The 22,028-nt window shown below is 50.7% G+C and overlaps 9 protein-coding genes across 9 annotated transcripts; 6 read left to right on the top strand and 3 right to left on the bottom strand.

The window, feature by feature from the left end:
• On the top strand, positions 1–552 carry T069G_07486 (uncharacterized protein; the record flags this gene model as incomplete). Its single annotated transcript, XM_056174696.1, has 1 exon — positions 1–552. One exon carries the CDS (start codon positions 1–3, stop codon positions 550–552), a length of 552 nt encoding a protein of 183 aa, XP_056028275.1.
• A 309-nt stretch (positions 553–861) lies between these two features.
• On the top strand, positions 862–2,497 carry T069G_07485 (major facilitator superfamily domain-containing protein; the record flags this gene model as incomplete). The annotated part of the gene is made up of 4 exons (XM_056174695.1): positions 862–1,039; positions 1,127–1,414; positions 1,488–2,182; positions 2,246–2,497. 4 exons carry the CDS (start codon positions 862–864, stop codon positions 2,495–2,497), a joined length of 1,413 nt encoding a protein of 470 aa, XP_056028274.1.
• Positions 2,498–3,905: 1,408 nt separating this feature from the next.
• T069G_07484 (uncharacterized protein) lies at positions 3,906–5,240 on the bottom strand (the record flags this gene model as incomplete). Its single annotated transcript, XM_056174694.1, has 2 exons — positions 3,906–4,049; positions 4,128–5,240. 2 exons carry the CDS (start codon positions 5,238–5,240, stop codon positions 3,906–3,908), a joined length of 1,257 nt encoding a protein of 418 aa, XP_056028273.1.
• A 1,287-nt stretch (positions 5,241–6,527) lies between these two features.
• On the top strand, positions 6,528–8,297 carry T069G_07483 (major facilitator superfamily domain-containing protein; the record flags this gene model as incomplete). Its single annotated transcript, XM_056174693.1, has 7 exons — positions 6,528–7,166; positions 7,229–7,274; positions 7,334–7,341; positions 7,405–7,539; positions 7,595–7,921; positions 8,001–8,092; positions 8,168–8,297. 7 exons carry the CDS (start codon positions 6,528–6,530, stop codon positions 8,295–8,297), a joined length of 1,377 nt encoding a protein of 458 aa, XP_056028272.1.
• A 504-nt stretch (positions 8,298–8,801) lies between these two features.
• Positions 8,802–9,425, top strand: T069G_07482 (acetyltransferase (GNAT) family domain-containing protein; the record flags this gene model as incomplete). Its single annotated transcript, XM_056174692.1, has 2 exons — positions 8,802–8,832; positions 8,914–9,425. The coding sequence occupies 2 exons, from the start codon at positions 8,802–8,804 to the stop codon at positions 9,423–9,425; spliced, it is 543 nt and encodes a 180-aa protein (XP_056028271.1).
• Positions 9,426–9,476: 51 nt separating this feature from the next.
• T069G_07481 (uncharacterized protein) lies at positions 9,477–12,333 on the bottom strand (the record flags this gene model as incomplete). The annotated part of the gene is made up of 5 exons (XM_056174691.1): positions 9,477–10,448; positions 11,087–11,327; positions 11,386–11,522; positions 11,573–12,225; positions 12,276–12,333. The coding sequence occupies 5 exons, from the start codon at positions 12,331–12,333 to the stop codon at positions 9,477–9,479; spliced, it is 2,061 nt and encodes a 686-aa protein (XP_056028270.1).
• Positions 12,334–14,271: 1,938 nt separating this feature from the next.
• T069G_07480 (ankyrin repeats (many copies) domain-containing protein) lies at positions 14,272–16,904 on the top strand (the record flags this gene model as incomplete). The annotated part of the gene is made up of 5 exons (XM_056174690.1): positions 14,272–14,355; positions 14,463–15,237; positions 15,289–15,888; positions 15,961–16,203; positions 16,285–16,904. The coding sequence occupies 5 exons, from the start codon at positions 14,272–14,274 to the stop codon at positions 16,902–16,904; spliced, it is 2,322 nt and encodes a 773-aa protein (XP_056028269.1).
• Positions 16,905–17,820: 916 nt separating this feature from the next.
• Positions 17,821–19,985, bottom strand: T069G_07479 (FYVE zinc finger domain-containing protein; the record flags this gene model as incomplete). The annotated part of the gene is made up of 3 exons (XM_056174689.1): positions 17,821–18,677; positions 18,741–19,638; positions 19,716–19,985. The coding sequence occupies 3 exons, from the start codon at positions 19,983–19,985 to the stop codon at positions 17,821–17,823; spliced, it is 2,025 nt and encodes a 674-aa protein (XP_056028268.1).
• A 622-nt stretch (positions 19,986–20,607) lies between these two features.
• T069G_07478 (putative NAD(P)-binding domain-containing protein) lies at positions 20,608–21,520 on the top strand (the record flags this gene model as incomplete). The annotated part of the gene is made up of 3 exons (XM_056174688.1): positions 20,608–20,703; positions 20,773–21,254; positions 21,322–21,520. 3 exons carry the CDS (start codon positions 20,608–20,610, stop codon positions 21,518–21,520), a joined length of 777 nt encoding a protein of 258 aa, XP_056028267.1.
• Between the last annotated feature and the right edge of the window lie 508 nt (positions 21,521–22,028).

The following is a 22,028-nucleotide window of genomic DNA, read 5'->3' as shown; positions in this document are numbered from 1 at the left end:
ATGACAGAAGATGCCTCGGGAAATTTACAAGCCGCTCACGACTTGTTTGGGCTTGGTGTTGTACGCACGCAAGTCGTCGACATGGATATTCGATCCCTGCCAATAACGTCGACGGGCACGCACATTACAGTAGGCTGCTTCTCCTCAGCTCAGATCAGCTCCCTATCAGAATCCCCCAGCGCATCCGACTTTCTCACGCCTTCTCCACACAACAAAGACAGTCGGCAGTCGGTGAATCTGGGGCACCGTGACAGCAACGACGCTGAGCGTGGGGATCCCTGGTTAGAGACAGGGATGCGGAGGAAGAGCGGCTCCACAGGCGCCACGATCTGCCAGGATGCCTTACGCAGCTTGACTAATGTGGCCCGGATGGCGAAGACGGCAGCCAGCTGGAGCAAAGTCTTACAGCAGACTGGAGTTAGAGTCAGAGTCCGTGGACGCCGTGGGCGGTCCGAAATAGTCGGCTTGCTCCTCTTGGACGACGAGACGGCGGCCCACCCCGTCGCTCGCTTGTTGGACGAATGCCAGTGGCTGCGACTAAGAAGAGCCTAGCCCTGTTGACTTGGATTTACGACAATGCGACAATATCCTGGGGAATTGGGAAGCACGAGCACACCAGCTGCCGAGTCCGAGTACAAATAGGGTCCGGCAGATCCCTCTTGTCTCTTGTGTTCCACTCGCTTGTTCCCTCGTCCTGCCAACGTCCAACATCGAAGCCTGTGCTTCCTCCTCCCTCCACTATTTCACGTGGGCTTTGCCCTTATTCTCAGAGTTCCAGCTGAGGAAAGAAGAAGAATTTCATTTGTTTAGGAATAGGGAGACGCTCATCATTCAATTCGTCTTCCAACACAGACCGCAGCCATGGACGAAAAGCACAGCGGCTCGGGTCGCAACTCGACCGATGTCCGTGACACCGAAGTTCCATTTGCTGCCGATGAGGTTGTTTGCCCGCCGCACACAACTGAGCGGCGCCTGATGGCAAAGATCGACATGCGAGTCGTGCCGTTTCTCTGCATCATGTACCTGCTTGCATTCCTGGGTGAGTTGCATGTGCATATACTATACTCATGTTATGTCATGTAACATCATATACACATTTACTAAACATCCCATTACCATTCGCTAGATCGTGTCAACATTGCCAACGCAAAGCTGTTTGGCCTCGCTGGTGATTTGGATCTCGGCACTGGCGACAAGTACAACACGGCTCTGGTCATCTTCTTCGTGCCCTACTGCATCTTCGAGGTGCCCTCCAACATCCTGCTCAAGAAATTCAAGCCCCATGTCTGGCTGTCCATCAACATGTTCCTCTTTGGCTTTACCACCATGATGCAAGGCCTGGTCAAGAGCTACGGCGGCCTGCTCGCCACGCGCTTCTTCCTCGGCCTTTTCGAGACTGGCATGTTTCCAGGAGGTACGTTTCTCGCAATCATGCTTTTGGTGTCGCGTTGTGTGGTCGCGAGCTAACTAGTGTAACTTTTATTTAGCCTTCTACCTCATTGGCATGTGGTATAAGCGATCTGAGGCCCAACGACGTTACTCTTTCTTCTTCAACAGCACGACCCTCGCCGGTGCCTTTGGTGGTCTCCTTGCCGCCGCCATTGGCAAGATGGACGGCCTGCGTGGCTACCACGGCTGGCGCTGGATCTTCCTCATCGAGGGTGGTCTCACCGTCTTCGTCAGCTTCTTCTTCTTCTTCCTTCTGCCAGACTTCCCTGAGGAAGCCAAATGGCTTACTGAGGACGAGCGCGTGTACGTCGCAGCACGTCTCCGCGTCGACCAGGGCACCGGCTCTGGCCACGTGAAGAGAATGACGATCAAGGATATCCTGAACGTGTTCAAGGACTGGAAGGTCATCGCCGGTGGCTTCATGTACTTTGGCCTCATTGTCCCCGCCTACGGCTATGCCTACTTTGCTCCCACGATCATCTCGACCTTCCACTACAACCCCATTGAAACTCAGCTGCGCAGCGTCCCACCGTGGGCCGCCGCTTTCGGCTTCTCTCTTCTCATTGCTACCCTGTCCGATAGATTGCGCCACCGATTTGCGTTTGCCATTGTCAGCATGTTTATTGCCATTGCTGGCTTTGCCATTCTCCTTGCAGAGCACAGTAACAAGAATGTCCAGTACGGCGCGCTGTTCCTCATCACGTCTGGCGCATACACTGCCATGCCCATCGTCGTTTGTTGGTTCAACATGAACCTGGGAAGCCACACTCGCCGTGCCGTCGGCAGCGCATGGCAGGTCGGCTACGGTAACCTGGGCGGCATCATTGCTGTCTTCATCTTCTTGACCAAGGATGCGCCCAAGTTCACTACGGGTTACAGCGTGTGCCTTGCGTTTACAGTCATCTCCATGATTGCATCAACCATTTACGGAATTGGCTGCTTGATGGCCAACAAGCAGAGGGACAACATGACTGAAGTCCCCGACCTTACGGAGGAAGAGAAGACAGAGCTAGGCGACTTGAACCCCGAATATCGGTACCTGCTGTAATTTTTTTGTTTTTCATTACCTATGTTATGAGTCATGAAGGGGGACCACGTTCAGAGTCTATGATTGTAATTTAATGACTAGTTGGAAATATTCAAACAGGATTGGATAATAGTTCCGAATCCATTTCTTGGCCTCCCATTCCATTTACTCGTGCATTTTACATTTACGGAGCAACAATTGTCTGATCGCCGAGCCGGACCTGCGCAAATCCTTGCCCCGCTACGGAGCCCTCCGAAGACGGATCTAGGCCTAGCCAAAGTGAAGAATAGGCTCCAGCTAGTTGCGAGCTGAGGGCATGGGATGCCAAGAGCGGGAGTGAAATGCCGGCATAGCCCAGAGAATGTTCGGGTAATCTTTTATTTCAGGGAACAAAACCTTGCCCCTACTCAACATCAGAGCAAGTTAATGCGAAAAGAAAGAATCAATAGTTCTGGAAACTGGAAATAAAGAAGGAAACTTCCCGGACCGTGGCGTATTTTATTGCGCCACAACTGGGTCCAAGGTTTTGTTCTAAAGGAAGAAGCTTCAATCTTTGGTTGTTGCTTGAGTCAGGTCTCCCGCGTGCGGAGAAAATATGGGGTGGCTGGCTGGTGGCCTATTTTTTTGTTCTCTCTGGGGGGAGAGCCTAGGCCTCGGTTTCGCTGATTTTACCTTTCTTGTTCGGTGGAGACTGGGCCGAATGCTGGAGCTCATGACTCTCTTTTTTTTTTGGGTTGGAGGGAGGATGAGGCATCATGATGCCTGATGGGGAGTAGGCGTTTTCTTTTTTTCTCTACATTTTCATGATGTGTGTACGGGTGAAGGGATTTGAATTGTTTGATTTAGACTACATAGTTGACTTGGTAGGTAGGAAACCGGAGAGATAGTAATTCGTTTTCTGTCACTTGTAAGTCGTAATAGAACCTTGATTTACGTGCATGAAAAATAAGCCTCTAGCTGCACCCCTATTTCGCGAAAAGGAAAGAATCAGCAATGCGTCCCCCATATTTGGATACCATCCATAAAAGCAAACGAAAAAAATCCCTGTCCATGTGAAAATAGCATCATATTACGAGTACCAATGACCCGAGTGTTACTGTTATCCCGGCCTACATCTCTCGGGCGAGATTTGGTTGTGTAACATCGGTGTGCCTGGCGACTATTCCTTGGGCTGACTTAGCCCACTTCTGCTGCTACGATAGCATGCAAGTAGCCAGCTGAAAAAAAGCGCTGAGTGATAAGGAGACGAATTATCTTTTGGAGGCTGATAGGGTGGAAAGACAAAGGGCTGCTGAATTTGGCGTGTAATGGTGGTTACACGCATGCAGACTCATGCCCCTGTGAAACTTTCCGAACATGTCTAAGTTGAGGATTTGATACCGTTTGAAAGACAAAAGAAACTTGCATCGTTAGAGACGGGGATGGCTCCTCACTTCCTGTCCTGCACCGCAAGATAGCCCACCCAGAACTGCTCGCTGCTTCGCGCATGCCAGTTGACCGCCGCAAAGTCGTTGAGGACTCTAAGTAGTGTCTTCCACGCATCCTCAGGTCTAGCTGTCGTCCGCACCGTCTCCTAGAGCATGGCCACGACGAGCTTGAACCTCTCGGTTGGTAGAAATGCCACTTTGCACAACGTCAGCACAAGCCGTACCCAGTTATCTACGAAGCCCTGGTTGAAGGCAGCCTGCGCATGTCGAAATTCGAGCATGTGCGAGACGCTGTCGTCTTCGTGATTGTGAGTGTTGATTCTCAAGGCCGTGGGGCGAGTGTCTCGAGTCTTGGGATGACGCGAGAGCATCTGACTGACTTGATCAAGGTCGGAGGCTGTCCAGAGAAATTTGATGGCCTTTTCGACGGCTCCTGTACCATTGAGGATGTTTGGGGGGAGATTGGCTTCTGCGAGGGGGCAAGCTGGAGAGTTTGTCGCATAGGCAAGGCCTGAAGCAGCGATGAGTTGGGTATGGATTTGGCGGCGGTGAGGCGAGCACACATGGAATAGAAGACTGTTTTCGAGAACGACCACGAGCGTGGCGACGCGTTGAACCTGGAGAGCTGTCAGATCCTGTCTTTGTCCATGGTGGTTTTGTCCTTGAAGTAGCCCCTGAGCAACTCCCTGAGTAGGAGATGGGACAACAGCCGGGCTAACGTGGACGTGCAAACCGCAGCTATCGTTGATATGCACTCTTGCTGAATGCGCTGTCCAGATGGTATAAATGGCGGTGTTGAGCCCCGGAAACAGATTGTTGGCCTCTGATTCTCGCAGGATCGGGCTGGTGAGCGCGGTGGGATGCCAGGTCTCGTGTTGACCATGACCACTGATGTTGCTATCGGGATTGATCAGCCAGTATCTCAGGAGAGGGTTGTCTTTGGCGCCGGCCTTGATCCAGGGGATGGATGATTGGGGGCTCATGATGAACATGTTGCCGTTGTGCTTGGTCTTGATAATACTTCCCCTGGGTGCCTGGGCGAGGAGCTGGTTTTCAGTCATTTGGCCGTCTGTGTCTTTGTCATTGTCATTGTCATTGCCTTGGTCTTTGGCTTCGGGGTAGTTCTCTTCCTTCTTGTTCTTCTCTTCTAGGAGAAATGCGGCTTGGAGGCCGCCGTCTTGGAGCGCAGAGGCAAAGTAGTGGAAGCTGCGGTCGCGATCAGGCACAGTTTGCTCGTCAGAGACCGGCGGGGTGAGAAACTCGAGTTTGACGACGAATTGAATACTCGTGACGAGCGATAGTCTCTCTTGAGGCTTGGGAGCGGAAAAGATGCGCATCGTTTGGAAGCTGTCTGTCTGAATTGATTGGATCTGGTAGAGGAAAAAGCGATGTCTTTTGGGTTATCTGATACGAGATGGTTGGAACAAAAGAGTTGAGGAGTCAGGGGATTTGACGACGAAAAGGTGATGTTGCTTCTTCTAGACTTTGAGATGGAACAGGTGAAGAACAGGTAAGTGGGCTATCCGAGATGATGTTGAAACTTTGCTAATGTCTTCCCTAGCAATGAAGGGTGAATGGAAACTGATCGTGTAGTGTCGAAACAAAAACTTGCTCAACTTTGATCCGATGATTCACGGTTAGGGCAAACAGACGGACAAACAGTAGTGCCGCAAAAAAGCGAAAAAGGGGCATTGCAGGCAGAATCGACTAGACTGAATAGTCAATGTACTCACGCAGTTTGTATCAAGTATAATAGCATCTTGGAAAAGGTACGTTACAAAGTTTCGGTTTGTTTTCAAGCAATCATCCTACATTACCTAGTAGTAAGCAGGAAAGCTTCTGCTAGTCGATGGGAGGCCGTTCGCTAAACAACGAAGTGCTCAATGTAGTCAAGGCAGTCTCATGGATCACATCACCGCCTCAATCAACTAACTCCTATCAATGGATACTAAGTCAATCCTTATCCTTGAATCAAATCAAACGAATCCACAACCTTCCCATTCGTCAGCCCGAAGCCAACAATTCATCCGCATAACGTCCCGTGATAAATTTTCGTCATCTAGCACATTAACTATCACAAAACCCTTCAACAAACAATCCATCACCATCAGCATCATCTTAAATCCTCCCAATAACAAAGAAGAACCAATCAGTAATTCCCCGACAAACATTCAATTTCTCCGTCTCATCACACGATCAGCCATATTTTTCGTAATACTTTCGTAATAACCTTCCCGACGCCCATCGTTCACCGAGCATGCCTAGCAAGTTACCGAAAATCTTAACTACTGCAAGCCAAAAGGCATCGACATCCTGTCGGGGAGTGTCGGCAATTCAGGTCACACGCAGGGCTGCTTATTCACCGATGGCGGAGAATCGGGGAGCTGCCGAATCTAGTGTGGAAGTGCTGGGTTTGGATAATACGCGGATGAATTGAACGCCGGCTAGCTTGGACTTTAAAATGAGCTGCTGTGTCTCGTGGTTTATATAATTCAGTTTCACTTGGACTTTGTCAATTGTAGTATATAATTTTATCGAAAGAAAGAGAGTGTGGTTTAAAAATCAGTATACGAACTGTGGGCATATATATACCTATGTACTAACTTACCACACATACACACGCCATGTCTAAGACGGAACTCGTCACAGCAGAGACAGAGACCATCCTCCTCCAACCGGTCTCCCCACCAGCCCCCATAGCTTCCATCCCGCGTCGATCTTCTGGTCCGGATCTCCCAGCTCCGTTCCCCGAGCCTTCGGTCCACGATGCCGAATCAGCCTTACCACCTGAAAGTGCCGTCTCCACGGCCCAGAGATGGAACGATCCACCCAGGAACAAGTACCGTGTGCTGTCGTGCTTCTTTGCCTTTCTCGTCTATGGCATGAATGACGGCGCGCCGGGTGCCATGGTGCCGCTCTTTGAAAAATACTACCATCTGCCTCACTCAATCGTCTCCCTCATGTTTCTCAGCCCCATGGTAGGCTGTGTGCTTGCCTCCTTCACATCCAACCGTCTCCATGCCATAGCTGGAAGGCGTGGTGTCGCACTGACGGCAACTGGTGCCTATGTCCTGGCGTATTTGGGCATCTCGCAGCATCCTCCATTTCCGGTTGTAGTCTGTCTCCTTGTATTGACGGGGTTTGGGAGCGGCTTGATGAATGGAAGCTGGAATAGCTGGTTTGGAGGCCTGGTTCAAGGAAGCACGCTGCTGGGATTTCTGCATGGGTTTTGGGGCGCGGGTGCAACGCTGTCTCCAATTCTGGTATGTTGCGCGCACCTCTCTCGAATGTTGTGAGTTTGTTGTATTCATGCGGGTTATTTCAGATATCCAGAATTGCGACCAAAGTGGAAAATTGGTGGATCTTCTACTGTAAGTGATATTCCAAATCAACGTCGCCCTTGTTGCTGCGTCGAACTAACACAATCCAGGTCTAATGGTGAGTTGAATCGCCCTGTTTCGTATAGAAGAACTGTCAGCTCACATGCTCTCATCTATCTAGATGAGCTTGGCTTGTCTTGCCTGTATAGGCGTAACGACTTCATTTTGGGATGATACTGGGTCGGGATTCCGTCGACGGAACGCGACTCCGTCGCCCAATGCACAAGCAGGGACTCTCAAAGTCTTGAAAAATCGGGTATTATCTCACTTTGGTTGTAGAACCAGGTTGATGTATCACTGACGCTGACTAGGTGACTTTGACGTTCTCTCTCTTCATGGTTCTCTATGTGGGATCTGAGGTCACTATTGGAGGTTGGCTTCTGACCTTTATGATGAACGTTCGCAACGGCTCGCCTACGGCCTCCTCTCTGGCTACTTCGGGCTTCTGGATTGGTCTCACGGCTGGCCGCTTCGGACTGGGCTGGATCACCGGATATGTGGGAGAAAAGGTCATGGTGACGATATACCTGCTCAGTGCAATCGGGCTGGAGCTTGGGGTTTGGTTCGGCAAGGAGTTTGCAGTCAGCGCCGTCATGGCTGCGCTTGTTGGAGTATCAATCGGAATGCTTATGCCCTCAGTGAGTTGCCTGACTCGTGCTCCAGACACGTTGAGATTGTTTTGACTCGAGGAAAGAGAATTAACAACATCATGTTCAGGGAATCCGTGTCATGACCAAGCTGTTGCCGCCAGAAAAGCACCTTGTCTCCGTTGGTTTTGCGACAGCGTTTGCCGTGTCTGGATCTGCCGTGTGCGTTTTCCCCGTCTTATTCCGTACATCTTCACGGGCGTCAGACTTGTGGCTAACAGACTCTTCATTATACAGCTTTCCCTTTGCTGTCGGTGCGCTTGCTGAGGCGTATGGCGTAGAGGTGCTTCAACCCGTCGCCCTGGCGTTGTTTGGATTGCAGCTGGTGCTATGGCTGTTCATCTCGAGAGGGAAGTTCAAGGTCTAGATGACCAGATCCATCGGACCGTCGCTACTGAAGGCTGAAACAGCACTCATAGTACATCGTATAAGTGCCGATGCTCCTGGCGGAACTCTGCAGCCCCTTGACAATCTGACAAGCCACTGCATGGCACATCGGCACTGGCTTGGATGGATCGGAGATGGACTTTAGAGACGCCGCTCAAAGGCCGCCCAGATTCAGTGGTGGATCAGGTAAGCCCACCAGAAGGGCGATTTTGACGACAGCAAAGGCGCATCAGAATGGAGGCCAGCAGAGAATCGGCGGCCGCTGACTCGCTGCTATTTGCGGCGACCCCGCCATGCGCCCCTCCTTGAATCCCGAGATGGGCAAAATGATTTTGCATTTGTCTGACCCCACTGCGTTTCTCCAACTTTACTTAAGAGCCGCCGTTCGCTTTTGTAGAGATGTAGTTTGAAGTTCCTCAAGTTCGCAATCATCTGTGTCTTTAGTTGATTTGAATTTTCGAGAATATATATAAACGCAAGAAAAATGGCGACTGTTCGACACGCATACCGCGAGGGTAGGCTCATTCCCTCTTGTGCAATTGGCAACGTGAGCAGCATAATAAGAATGATCTGCTAACATGAATGCGCATTCGCAGATGTGCCCACAATCCTGGGCTTCATCCAGGATCTTGCCGACTATGAGAAGGAATCTGATGCTGTCAAGGCGACTGTCGAGACTCTGGAGAACACAATTGCCTTTGCGCCATCGGGTGTTGTCAGCCCCCAGAACTCCCTGCCCGTGACTGAGAACATCTCAGCAACTCGTCCTTCGCGCTGTTTCCTCATCTTCGACGAACAAGGCAAAGCCGCGGGAATGGCGCTCTATTTCTACAACTATAGTACATGGCGATCCAAGTCTGGCATCTACCTGGAAGACCTTTACGTCGACCCCTCATACCGTGGCAAAGGATACGGCAAGAAGCTGCTGTCCGCGCTGGCCAAGGAGGTTGTTGCAATGGACGGTGGTCGGCTGGAGTGGTCCGTGTTGAAGTGGAATGAGCCGAGCATCAAGTTCTATGAGCTCATCGGAGCCACCGCAATGAACGAGTGGGTGGGAATGCGTGTTGACGGACCGACACTGAACAAGGTTGCCAACCTGACCGACTAAACTGTATATACTCTGCATTTGAAAGCCGTAAATAGGAAAAAGTTCATGTCTTCATGATGATGGTGTATTTTTCTGTTTACGGCCATTCTCATCCACGCCTTCGAAGATGTCGAGTTGATGCTTGGCTGCAGGAGGGAGCCGTGACTGGATGCTGCCCCACGTAAATGAGTATTTGAGTGTGTTGGGATCCTGTGTCATTGTTGGCGTAAGTTGCCAAGCTCTAGTGTAGGCTCTTTGAAACCATCTTGTTGACAAGTTGCGATCGCGATCTTTGACGCTATATGGACTGCTGTCCTTTTGGCCAGTCCGCCGCTGCTGCTTTAGAGATCTCGGCTTTTCGACAATGGCCGTCGGCTTTGTAGCGTAGTCTTTCCAGTTCCATCTTCTCTGTGCTGTCATCTCCTCTGTCGCCGCCAAAGAGCTTGCAAGTGGGCGCCTTTCTGGTATCTGCCACTCGCCCCTCTCCTGGCCTCCATTGCTTAGCTCCTTGAGCATCTCCCATTCACCCCTGCCCAAAGGAGGCATAATCTTTTCGGCATTTCGTCGCCACCAGTTGGCCCTTTTCGTCTGCTTCAGATTTTCTCCGGGTGGTTTCCCCCAAATGGTCTCTTTAGGAATGAATTGGTCCGGATCAAGCGTCTTAACCGGAGTACCAGGCCAGCTGGCTGTACCCTTTGTGTCTCTTTGCTGTTGTCGCTGTGATTGCAGAATTCTCATAAGCTTCTGTTGGTCCCATTTCTCGAAAAACGCCTTTTTGACTTTGACGGTGCCATCCGTTGTGTCATGTGTCGTTGAGGAAGAAGCCTTGTTAGCTTCGTTGCTTCTCCTTGCTGAATCAAGAGCTTCTTCGAGAGCCCTTGAATCTTTAGGGCCTTGTGGAATCACAAATTGTGCCATTAGTTCCCGTCGCCTACTTCCTGACCTCCCAAAGCCTTTGGATATCAGGCTCTCCATTGCTGCTTTTTCGCCGCTATTGGCAGCTCGCAGCGTTCGCAGAGCCGTGTAGGCTCGAGCAAGATGAGCCTTTGCACGCGTGTCATATTTGCGATGACGATGAAAACGATCTTGAATTGTAGATGCAATCTCAGCTCGAAAGGCCGGGGGGAGGTAAGAGCATTCTCGGAGTAGATGACGGTAGAGCTGAACTGGTGAAGGTGATGTGGGAAGGGGATATGACGGTGCAGGCATACTGAATAGCAGAAGTCTGGGCTCTCATGAGCCAATTAAAGAAAAAAGAGCAATAATGTAGGAATTGAAAAACTCAAGGTGCTCTGTAGATGGCGGAGCAATGAACGAATGGAGCTTCTAAATGCCAGTATCTTATCGCAAGATTTGGGAAAGAATCAATCGTGATTGGTTAAACCCCGGCTGATCTTGAATGGGAGTCGCAACGAACAATACTCCATTTCGGTCACTAATAAGTTATTTACCATAGAAGAGCTGGAGTAATTACGATAATTAATTATTTTTCATATATCATGTTACTATATCGTTATAGATAGTATCTTATGCCATCTATTTTCCAAGCTGTATCAACTACAGCGATATCTCCAAAGCTCATCTCTTGGAGATTGCCTTTTTTTCTCTCATCATTATATATATGCTATGAAAAGTTGCGAGCTATGCGAAGCCAATTAGCTGCTCTAAGGCAACTGACTTACTCTGTCCTTGTAAGTTGCCTCTGCTCTCGTCCAAACGCCCTCGGTATCACGGCGGTCCAAGGTGAGTAAGGCCGGCAGCAACAGACCAGAATACTCATCAGAGGATTCACGTGGGATCAATGTTGGAAGGTGATCAATGGCAATAATTCTCAGCTCCGGGTCATTGACAGGCTTGGAGGTTGGAATCGTAGGCTTGTCGAAAGTGGACCAGGTTGAGTAGATGGGGATAGGGTTGTTTGGACTGCCCAGTTGTTAGTATTATGAGAGCTAGGACGTCGACAATAATGGTGGCAACTAACCTATTCGGATCACATGAAACATCACAGATGACCCGTAGTCGCCTCTCTGGGGTCGCAAGAGAATCAAAAGTGACGAAAGGAGGAGCGGGGTTGGGTCCGAGATAGACGCAGTTGACGAAGATGTCCGATTCCACAACCTACAAAGGTTAATACGGAAGATAATAAACAAGTAGAGAGTAAAACATACTTCTTTAAAAGGCCCACCCTTGGCTGTCTCGGCCATGTCCCACTTGATGATAGATTCTTCGTCGAGCCCAATCTCACGGCAAAACTGAACAGCTCCACTACCACAGCGTCCCAAAGCTCCGATGACAATAATACGGGGAGCTTGGCCGTTGTTGGCAGCAATAGCCGGCTCAAGCACAGACTTAACATGTGAAACCAGAGCAGGAGCATTCTCGAAAAGAGGCACTTCGCCTTGTGTGACGCCAGGGTGGAGGACTTGGTGAGCCCATGAGATGAAGGCCACGGCCGCACCAGCATAGCCTGCGAAAAATCCGAAGGCCGCGATTCTCCGGTTGTTTTCATCCACTAAAAACTCCAAATCGTAGAGGGTACCGCCAGCTCGTGCAAAGCGGGAAAGTGAAGGGACCCATCCAGTCTGCTTCTTGAAGATGTGCTGGAAGTGGATATATGAATGGGGCAGGTCGATGTCGTCCTCGGGAAGCTCCTTGAGGCCAAAAATGATGTCTTCCTTGGGGGCCTTGACCCACGATCCGGCAGGCACTAATTCGGCGCCAACCTCTGCGAATTCTTCATCGTTGTAGATACGTTCCGCTGATCGCTCGACACGGACAATGTAGCCAGCATCGAGGAGAGCCTTGGCAGTCTTGGGCGACACTATTCCAACTGTCAGACATGTGATGCGACGCAAGGTTAGCGCAACGTACAAGGCGAGCGACGCTCGAATGGCTTGGTATCAGCTCTCAGGTGGATGACGGTAGGCATCTTGGGCGCGAATTGATGTTCGTGCTGTGCGTATGATGTAGAAAAAAAATGAATTGAATGAAATACAGACTTTGCAAGGCAAAAGAGGTTAATATCTAGTAGATACAATCGGCCTTCTTGAGTCACAATCGCAGCGATGGTGGGGTAACAAAAGTGAAATGGCGGGGCAAAAGAGGCCGTATCATCACGTGAAGCGGCCAATTGACTCTTTGACAGCTCCGACAACGCTTCACTGTTTGTTTGCACTCGATTTAGCGGGAGGGTCTTTGATGCGCTTTTTACATAGCATCAGCCATTGGGCAACTAACGAGCCTTGCTGGTTCGTTGGGCTATTGCGCAACGATGCGGCATTTCATGTAGAGCCATGAAGAACCTTGTTCCATTCGCGTGTATCTGCAAACCAGACATAATGTAACCCTTACGGTATAGGCGTCTACTATGAAGGTGCTTGATACAGTATCCAAGGTCTTGGGTATAGGTAGCCAGCTGTTGAATCAACCATGGCAGCTTACTGTAATATGCCGTGCTCGTATCGAGAGGACCTGGATCTTACCTATGATCAAGATGACGAAGAGCTTGGGTACGAAAGAACAAGGCACCCAATTGTAAGAGCCGATGATGACATCCCGCTTTTTGGCTACTGTATACCGTCGTATCGGCTGTACATATTGCTGGTCAGCTGTCAACACCCATCTGCACACTGCAAATGCACAACTTTTTGCCGTGATTGGCAGAGAGGCTGAGTGTTGACAGTAAACAAAAACGTTGAATGGCCCTCCAAAACGGCGCCACTCAAAGCATCTTTAACAAAACAAACATGGAACAGTCTCACATCAAGTCAGAAGCAAGCCCAGGGTTACTTAACCCCACCATGATCCATCTCACTGGCAATTAAAGTCCAAAAATAAGGGTCGCTTTGTCGCGTGGCGCGACACGCCCGACACGAAATCACGAAACAGACACGTCGCCGGCGATTCAATTAATTGAGTTGAGGTTGCAATGCAAATACACGCGCACCGCATCGAAATTGGCATTTTCAATTTGCAGACCAAGTACCTCGTGCTAGTGCTCGTACCTCGTACCTCGCACAGGCAATATCTCCTGCAGTGCAGGTCTGATGTACATACGGGGAAAGCCTTATGCATATGCCTCTGTGTCTGTTCCGTTCCTTTTCAGGCCCCCACACATCATTTTCATTGCATCACGGCCTTCGATCCTTTTTCGTGTTCTGTGCTCCTTGCTGCGTGATCCGTGCAAAGTGCCTAACCTCCTAATAGCCTTTATGGAGGCCCTGTAAGGTTTCGGAACCTTCCACCTGTAGTAGCCCTTTGTTCTGATTCTGAGACCAAAACCTCAACTCGCGTCCTCGCTTCGGGATTTCTTTTCCCTCCACAACCACGAGACAAGTGCATCGTTAATCTGCAGCCGTGATTCCGCTGTTTCATTCGTTGCAATTCTGCAAAGCGGAGACATTGCCGACCCCCTCTCGGCAGAAGTAGTAATAATAGTTACATACCGGAACTGACCTTGACCTTGCACACAATCTTTGCTGCAGATTTGCTGCTTGTGTTGGTGCTTGCTTGTTACCCTGCCAGCAACCCACGGCGTACCGAGTCTCATTTCGCTTTCAACACAGGCCTCGCTCAAACCCTCCAACAGATCAACAGCTTTGCGACAAAGCAAACCGAGCAGAAGAAAGAAAACAAGCAAAAGGCGGCGACGCAACTTTGGATCCGGCGCGCATCAACTTTTTTCTCGAGCCAAGTATATGGATTAGACTTTGGGTTGGGAGAGCTCGCTAGTGCCACCATTTGTCGTGTCCAATCTCGTGCGACAACCGCTGACCGGCATCAACCTCAACCTTTCCTCGACAAGGCAAGGCAACACTCACCCTCCGCCATGCCATCCGCGTCGCAATCGTCGCAACAGTCCTTCACAATGAGCCAGCAGTCACAAACAGGGCGTGCGGCCTCATTTAACCGCGGCTACAATGGCGGCGTCGACGGACCTCAAATCTACTCGGTATGCATTCCCGCCATGTGCCGACCCAGCGCTTCGGGGCGAGAGATGGCCTGCTCCCCGCCATTTCGAGCTATCGGGGAGCCATTGACTGACATTGTGTGCAATAGGCGTCGTATTCGGGTGTCGATGTGTACGAGATGGAAGTAAACAACGTGGCCGTCATGCGCCGTCGCCACGATTCCTGGCTGAATGCCACGCAGATTCTCAAAGTCGCCGGCGTCGACAAAGGAAAGCGCACCAAGATCCTCGAGAAGGAGATCCAGATTGGCGAGCACGAAAAGGTGCAGGGAGGCTACGGCAAATATCAGGGCACCTGGATAAAATTCGAGCGAGGAGTCGAAGTCTGCCGCCAGTACGGTGTGGAAGAGCTGCTGCGACCATTGTTAACCTACGATATGGGCCAGGATGGCGGTGTTGCAGGCCGAGGCGATTTCAACACACCTACCAAGGAGCAAGCCATGGCAGCACAGAGGAAACGCATGTACAATGCTGGAGGAGATGGAAGACCCAATGGTCTGTCGGGCACCTTTTTCAAAAACATTTCCAGCACCGCCTCACACGCAGTTGCTGCTATCAGCAAAGCTCGTTTTGGCTCCCCTGGACCCCGAAGTCGAAATGGCCCATCAAGAGCCCCCAGCTTTAGCCGCCAACCTTCGATGCAAAATGGCGATGATTTCCCCGGCAACTCGCAGCAAAGTTACACCTCCGACTATACCAACCAAGGCGTCGACTCTGCTTACTCCACACAGCAGCAACAGCAACAGCAGCAACAACATCAACAACAGTCCCAGCATCAACAGCAGCAACCGAATGGCAGTGTGAGCATGCCCGACAACGAGCCGCCTAGAAAACGTGCACGGGTCACCATGACTCCCGCCGACAGTTTCGGGGCCTATGGACAGAACATGGAGGTATATGCCAATGCCTTTCCAGGGTCGCCCACAGAACCGAACGAGTCCTTCGTATATACCCAGCAAAGCCAACTCAACGATCGCGACGCTGTCGACGAAGGCAAGGGCCCGTCACCCCCGCTGCCCTATGAGATGTCTCCTGATGTAGAGATGAAACGAAGCATGCTGATGGGCCTCTTTATGGATTCAGCTACAGAGGAACTATCACATGATATGCTTCAGACATTTACGCCTCTCGAACTTGATATGCCCATTGATCCTCAAAGCCACACCGCCCTTCACTGGGCAGCTACACTAGCACGAATGCCTCTTTTGCGAGCTCTTATCACTGCTGGCGCCTCGCCGCGACGGGTGAATGCATCGGGAGAGACAGCCCTTATGCGGGCATGCCTTGTTACAAACTCCATGGACCAGGGCTCATTCCCAGACCTTCTTGAGGTTCTGGGAGGTACTATTGAGTTTCGCGATCACAAGGGACGAACCGTTTTGCACCACATCGCAGTGACCAGTGCGGTCAAAGGCCGCAACGCTGCCAGCCGATACTATCTCGAGAGTTTACTGGAGTGGGTAGTACGACAGGGCAGCGTCCCCAATAGCCAAGCAACACAGTTGAATGGCAACGGTATCAACGGTTCACAATCCATTCCCAAAATGGGCATCGCTCGATTCATGTCCGAGATTGTCAACGCCCAAGACAGCTCAGGGGACACAGCGCTCAACATTGCGGCTCGGATTGGAAACAGGAGTATAATATCTCAGCTTCTCGAGGTCGGAGCCGATCCAGAGATTGCCAACCGCGTTGGCCTACGGCCGTTGGATTTTGGTATTGGCGGTGAAAATGCCGAAGGAAAACTGAATGGCGATGCCGCTGCCGAGAAGAATGGCGCTCCGGGATCCAGCCAGCGAAGTCGTGAGAGCAGCGATGAGATTATTGATTGTGAGTTTTATTCCTCGCTCATATCCCCCCTACCCGATCAATATGTTTCTTTTACCTTGCACATACTAACCTTTAATATAGCCATTACTCATCTTCTAAACGAAACTGGTGCCACTTTCCAACAAGAAATGAAGAGCAAACAAGCTTCTCTAGACAACCTACATTCTACCCTCCGAACAACCTCTACCCAACTAGGAGAGGCCCGCCGAAGCGTCGAGCAAATCACTGCCACCCTCAAGAAGCAACAGCTAGCCCGCCAAAAGGTCGCCAATCTTACCCATGCTCGAGAAGACGACCAATTCAGAATCATGAACGAGCAATCCAACGCCGCTCAGTCCAACCCATCGTCATCATGGGAAACGGAGCTTGCCGCTATGCTCGAGGCTGCAGATGAAGCTTCAACATCAGGTGGCTTCGCCAGCGAAGGAATGCTGCCCTCTGCGACGATCCTACGAGCACGAATTCGCGCTATCGAGAGCCGCAGAGAAGTTACCCGCAAAATGGTCATGGCCCTCAAGGGAAGGAGCCGCGACGTCGAAGTTAAGTATCGTCGTGTCGTTGCTCTGTGCACGGGCGTCCCAGAGACGGAAGTGGATGCCGTCGTTGACGGTCTTCTCAAGGCTGTTGAAAGCGAGAAAGACGAGCTGGAAATTGGAAGAGTAAGGAGGTTCCTGGGAGGAGTCGAGGGCGTAGTGCACTAGTGATGGCGCTCACCTCCTTGGATCTCCTTGCTGCTTTCTCTTTTTTGCGTTTTGCTTTGGTCTTTGAAAAGTAGCGCTTCCTTCCTGTTGTTGTGCTTTTATTCCCGTCGAATTCTTTGTATATTGTATACTGCATAGGTGGGACAATTATCCGGCATGGGGCATATCGGATATTATTTTGGCCTTTTATTTTCGACATTCTGGACGGTTCTTGGCCTTTTTTGTGGCGGTATATTACATTATTCTTTTTTTTTTTCATATACACATACCTACATATATTCATATATGCGTCTGGCATTTTCCAGCTTTTGCTCTTTTTGTACACTTGGAATATCAAAGGAGGTTGGGCGGAGGGTGTTTGGTTTGGTTTGGTTTGGCTGAGGCTCTGGCATCGTTTGGATGTGTATCACTTCTCGGACGTTTTCGAGGTCCTACGATGGTGATGTTTGATTCCTTAGCTTGTGTTCATTGTATAACGGAGTCTTATTTTTTTTTTTTTTCATTATTGCATGTAATGTAATGAACGTATGTTTACGTGAGGATTTCAAGATTTAATTCCTTTTGCTCGAAAATTGACGGGACTTTGATGTGACTAATAATAATGTGACAGGAATGAGTGATTGATTAATATCTGGTACCTATATTACTTCGACGTGTACTCTAAAGATATCGTAGATGATCGCTCTAATCAAGATCCTCGAAAAACACCCTCCCTAACATGGCTTCAAAGCAAAAGACAAACCAAACTTGCTTTGATTCCCCTTGAAACAACACTCAAATAGCTTCCCATCCGCCATAAACGCCACACAATGCCAAGTAAACTCCCAAAACCACCGTCTTCAGCTTAATGAAACGTTCGCTTCGACAGCCTGATAAAAAAAACAAAATGAAGGGAAAAGCAAGGCTATTTTTCCAGCTAGGCACCATTCCGATATGCCACCTCCCACTTCTTCTCCACATCCCCAATCTTCTTCCTCAGCCCCTGAATCTCACCAGTAAGCTCGTCCAAATTCCTAGACAGCGCACTGACTTCCTCGAATCTCCTCGCGCCATGGGCCGACCTGACCATTTCCTCAACCATAAACTTTTGCTCTTCGAGGACGGCGAGGCGTTCTTTCAGGTCTTTTTCTTCCGTCTCCAACAGGCTGACTACCGTGCTCGTCTCGCTGGGCGCCTGAGAAGCGTTCTCGGACTCGGCAAGTTCTGAATGCCGCAGGCTTGACGTCGAATGATTCGTCGAAGGAAGAAAATGTGAATGTGATGAGGAGGTCGAAGGCGTAGATCTGTGGCGCAGCATCTGCGGTAGGTTCTTCAGCGGCAGCATATTGGTGTGCAAAAATGAGCTTGCATAAGCATAAACCGCGACTTGTAATCTCTGTTGGGTCGGGCTGTCGGTGTTCAAGTCGCGAAGCCTCTTGGCAGCGGATCCGTATTTGGAGAAACTATCTATTAGACGTTTCCGTATCTTGCTGGCTTCTTGGATTTGCGCGTGCGTAGGCGGGGGTTTGTTGAGGTCGACTTCCCCATTCTCTTTGACCTCTGGTTGTAGAGCCTGAAGCGCCCGATGGAAACTCGGTAGAAGCTGCCGTATGCCACGCTCAAACTGGCGAAGCGTTTCGTAGGCTCGCTGATCCGGAGGTCTATACGATAATGACGCTGCAAAGTCGCGACTAGAGAAAATGGTGCTGTTACATTCCTTGCACATTCTAATATCCACGGCCATATGGCCATTGCCGGCAGACGAAGGCGGCTTCTCCGCGCCGGGGCCGGTTGCTGTATATGAGATTAGTCTAGAGCACAGGAAAAGAACACACAAAAGGGTCAAATTGTACGTACGTCCAGCGATGCTTAAACTAACTTCTGATGAGCAGCCAGTTTGAGGGTCTCCGCATACTACGCGGCCACATATTCGGCAGTGATGTCGCCTAAATGTCCAGGAGCCGAACTCCTGGCGGCAAAAGGGGCATTCCGGTACCTTGTCATCCTCCTCCCATGTCACAACTGACTGTTCAATTAATTTCCGAGGGTTCTTTTGTCCAGTCAAAGATTGGACAGGACCTAGCAATGAGCCGTTTGATGGGTTGGCAAGTGCCTCCGGTGAGTTTGCAAGTAGTCTCGTAAGTTTGGTTAATCGCTTCTCCAGTCGTGAAACCTCCAAGGTATGTCTTTCGACCTTGTTCCGCCTAACAGCCTTGAACATGTCCGTATGATCGACCATGGTCCCGTTGTGGTCGTTGTATCCTTCCCTAGACTTGTAGCATGTCTCGCAGACTCGTGCCCAGTAACCTCGAACGGGCTCATGGCTTGCACTCCTGCTGAGCTTCATCTGATACATGGTGTGCTGCTCGCAAAAGAGTCGCCCGCATTTCCTACAGTTGACGTTTCCGTTTATAGGGCCAAGCCCCTTTCCACAAGTAGGATCCGTACACATATCGTACCCCGTCGAGCGTTGCCAATGACTTCTGGTTATGAATTCCTCTGGGTCGATGGGCGTCTCTATAGGCAGTTTGCTGGAAGAGCTTGTTCCTGTCGGCAGCGGCGGCGTGATCGGGTTGGATTCGTTGGATTCGAAAACTTCGAGGCCGCGCAGCTTCATGTTGATCATGGACAGCGGCTGGAAGCGCTTCGCTTTGAGGACCTGTTTGTCGAACCAAGTCTTGACCTCATTTTGTTCTTCGGCTGGGAGTTCTTGGTGGGTGTCGTCGATGTGGCGGTTGAGCTGGAGCAGCGTGACCTTGAATATACCATCAGCATTAGAATGCGTTCACAATAAAGAGCTTCCTCTCCCATCATAGCATCACGGCATCATACCATCTCCTCGCTGCAGATGGGACACACAAGGCTCGACGCACCGGCTGCGCCGCCCTTTGGTTGTGCTCCCACGCTGATGCTGGCGCCAATATCCTGAGTCAAGTCGGCCAAACTCCCACTAGCAGGCGGCGATATCGAAGAAGAGGCGATAGAAACGGTGCTCTCGGACGGGGCAAACGGACTGGATGATCGAGGCACAGCCGGAGGGGTCGGGCCAAGGCCCTTGCCGCTGCCCAGGATCCTGCCGCCGCCGAGCCTGCGTCCAGACATGGCGGTTTGGTGGTGTTGAGCAGTTTAAGGCGACGGACAAGAGAAAGCGAAACGAAGCAACAGAGGCCAGAAAATCACAGAGGCAACCCGGAACGACGAGACGACCAGACAAGGCCGATCCGTGCCTGGAGCTGCATAGCTAGAGAAGCAAGGCAAGGCTAAGAGGCTGAGGGGGGCTGTGGACGCATGTACGAGCATATGCGGCCTGGCTTCCAATGTAATTACGTCGCTGCCGCAGGTGGCCCCCCGCTAATGATTCGATGATTAGCGCACTGGGCTGCTGGCTACAGGGATCAGCTTGACGTGCAAGGGCGCTAAACCGGGCACGCGCGGACGCCATTACAGCGGGCGGGAAGCGTCAAGCGCGCTGTGAAGTGCTGTAGGCTGTAGCAGACACCAGTGCACGGGCTTGCAGTGTTGAGTGGGTCGTCTCCCCGGGACTGCTTATCGGCTCGCCTTATCGGGCTCCGAATCGCTCCCGTCCCCAAATTCCGCTGCAAGACTGCATTGAAACCTTGTCTTTGCCTCCGAAATCCAAAACCGTGTCGCGTGGGCACCCAAAGATTCGTATCCAAACCCTTGCAATTGATCGAGACCCTTGCTTGAGTACAATAATTCGACAATGGGCAAACCGTTTCCGCAAGTCCAGCCTGGAGGGAGCCTGATTCTGGCTTACCGCGTCAAGGACAAGAACGTCCTGGTGGTAGGCGGTGGTGAGGTAAGATCTTACTTATCTTTATCCAGAGTCCAAGAGTCCGTGAACCGTCTAACAAGATCTCATCGGCAGGTCGCGGCTGGCCGCATCCTCAACTGCCTCAATGCCGATGCCCAAGTCACCGTCGTCTGCCCTGCGTCGGGCCTCAACGAAGAGGTCGCATTCCGAATTGCCGAGAAGCAGGTGACACACATCGACCGCCTGTTCGAGCCGTCCGATCTAGACAAGGCAGACATGGTGCTGGTCGCCATTGACGACCCGGCAGCTTCTACGGCGATATGGAAACTGTGCAAGGAAAAGAGAATCCCGGCCAACATTGCAGACGTCCCCCCTGAGTGCGATTTTTACTTTGGCAGCGTCCATCGTGACGGGCCTCTACAGGTCATGGTCAGCACCAACGGCAAGGGACCGCGGCTGGCGGCATCACTACGGCGGCACATTGCCAGTCAACTGCCGCAGAATGTTGGGAATGCTATTGAGACAATTGGAGAGTTGCGGACACGGCTGCGCAAGGTTGCCCCCAATCATGAAGACAGCCAGAAACGGATGCGATGGTAAGTGCGGACGTGCTCTTATAGTAGTGGCCTAGTAATTGTGCAATGGAGACTGACAAAAGTATAGGATGTCAAAAGTCAGCGACACCTACAAGTGGGAAGAGATGAGCGAAATCACGGAAGAGGATATGGACAACCTCTTGCTGTTCTACCCAGTGAACAAGGTTCCGGATATCGACATCTTGAAATCGCTGCGCGGCCCGGATAACGACGTGAAGAAGCTCGACATCTTTGACGGGTCATTTGGCTTCAGCGTGGGGTCATGATGGTGAAAAAAATGAGAGTGCCGGCGATACGGATTGCTTTGTTTTTGTTTGGGCAGTTAAAATGGGAATCTCCTAATGATGTGTTTTGGTGTTGATGTACTATAAGGAGCAAGCGCAGAGCTTTTTTGACTACCAGGTATAGAATGACGTATTTCTTTTCTCACAAATTTGCCAATTTGAACATGAATTCGGTGATTCTTCTGGAAGACGAAAAGAAAAAGAACATGCAGAAAAAATCTAGGTTCCAAGATCTCAATCCAATTGTAACTTTTCCATCCATCGCGGGCATCCCGAATGTGGCATGACGTCTATGGCGACCGGAGTTGAACGCCATTCTCCGGCCAAATTCTTCGGATATGCCTCAACAACAACACCGGACATCTCATATGCAGTGGCACGCCGACTGAGTCAGTCGGCGAGAAATTTTTAAACATTTGGCATTTGGACATTGTTATTGATTGATCTTTTGTATATATAGATCAGATATCAAAGGTGATGCAGCATGGCT

The sequence above is a fragment of the Trichoderma breve genome, chromosome 4, assembly GCF_028502605.1.
Source record: "Trichoderma breve strain T069 chromosome 4, whole genome shotgun sequence".
In the NCBI taxonomy this organism is placed as follows: Eukaryota; Fungi; Ascomycota; class Sordariomycetes; order Hypocreales; family Hypocreaceae; genus Trichoderma; species Trichoderma breve.
Note: the sequence above shows the minus strand (reverse complement) of the source record. Positions and strands in the feature narration are given on the sequence as shown.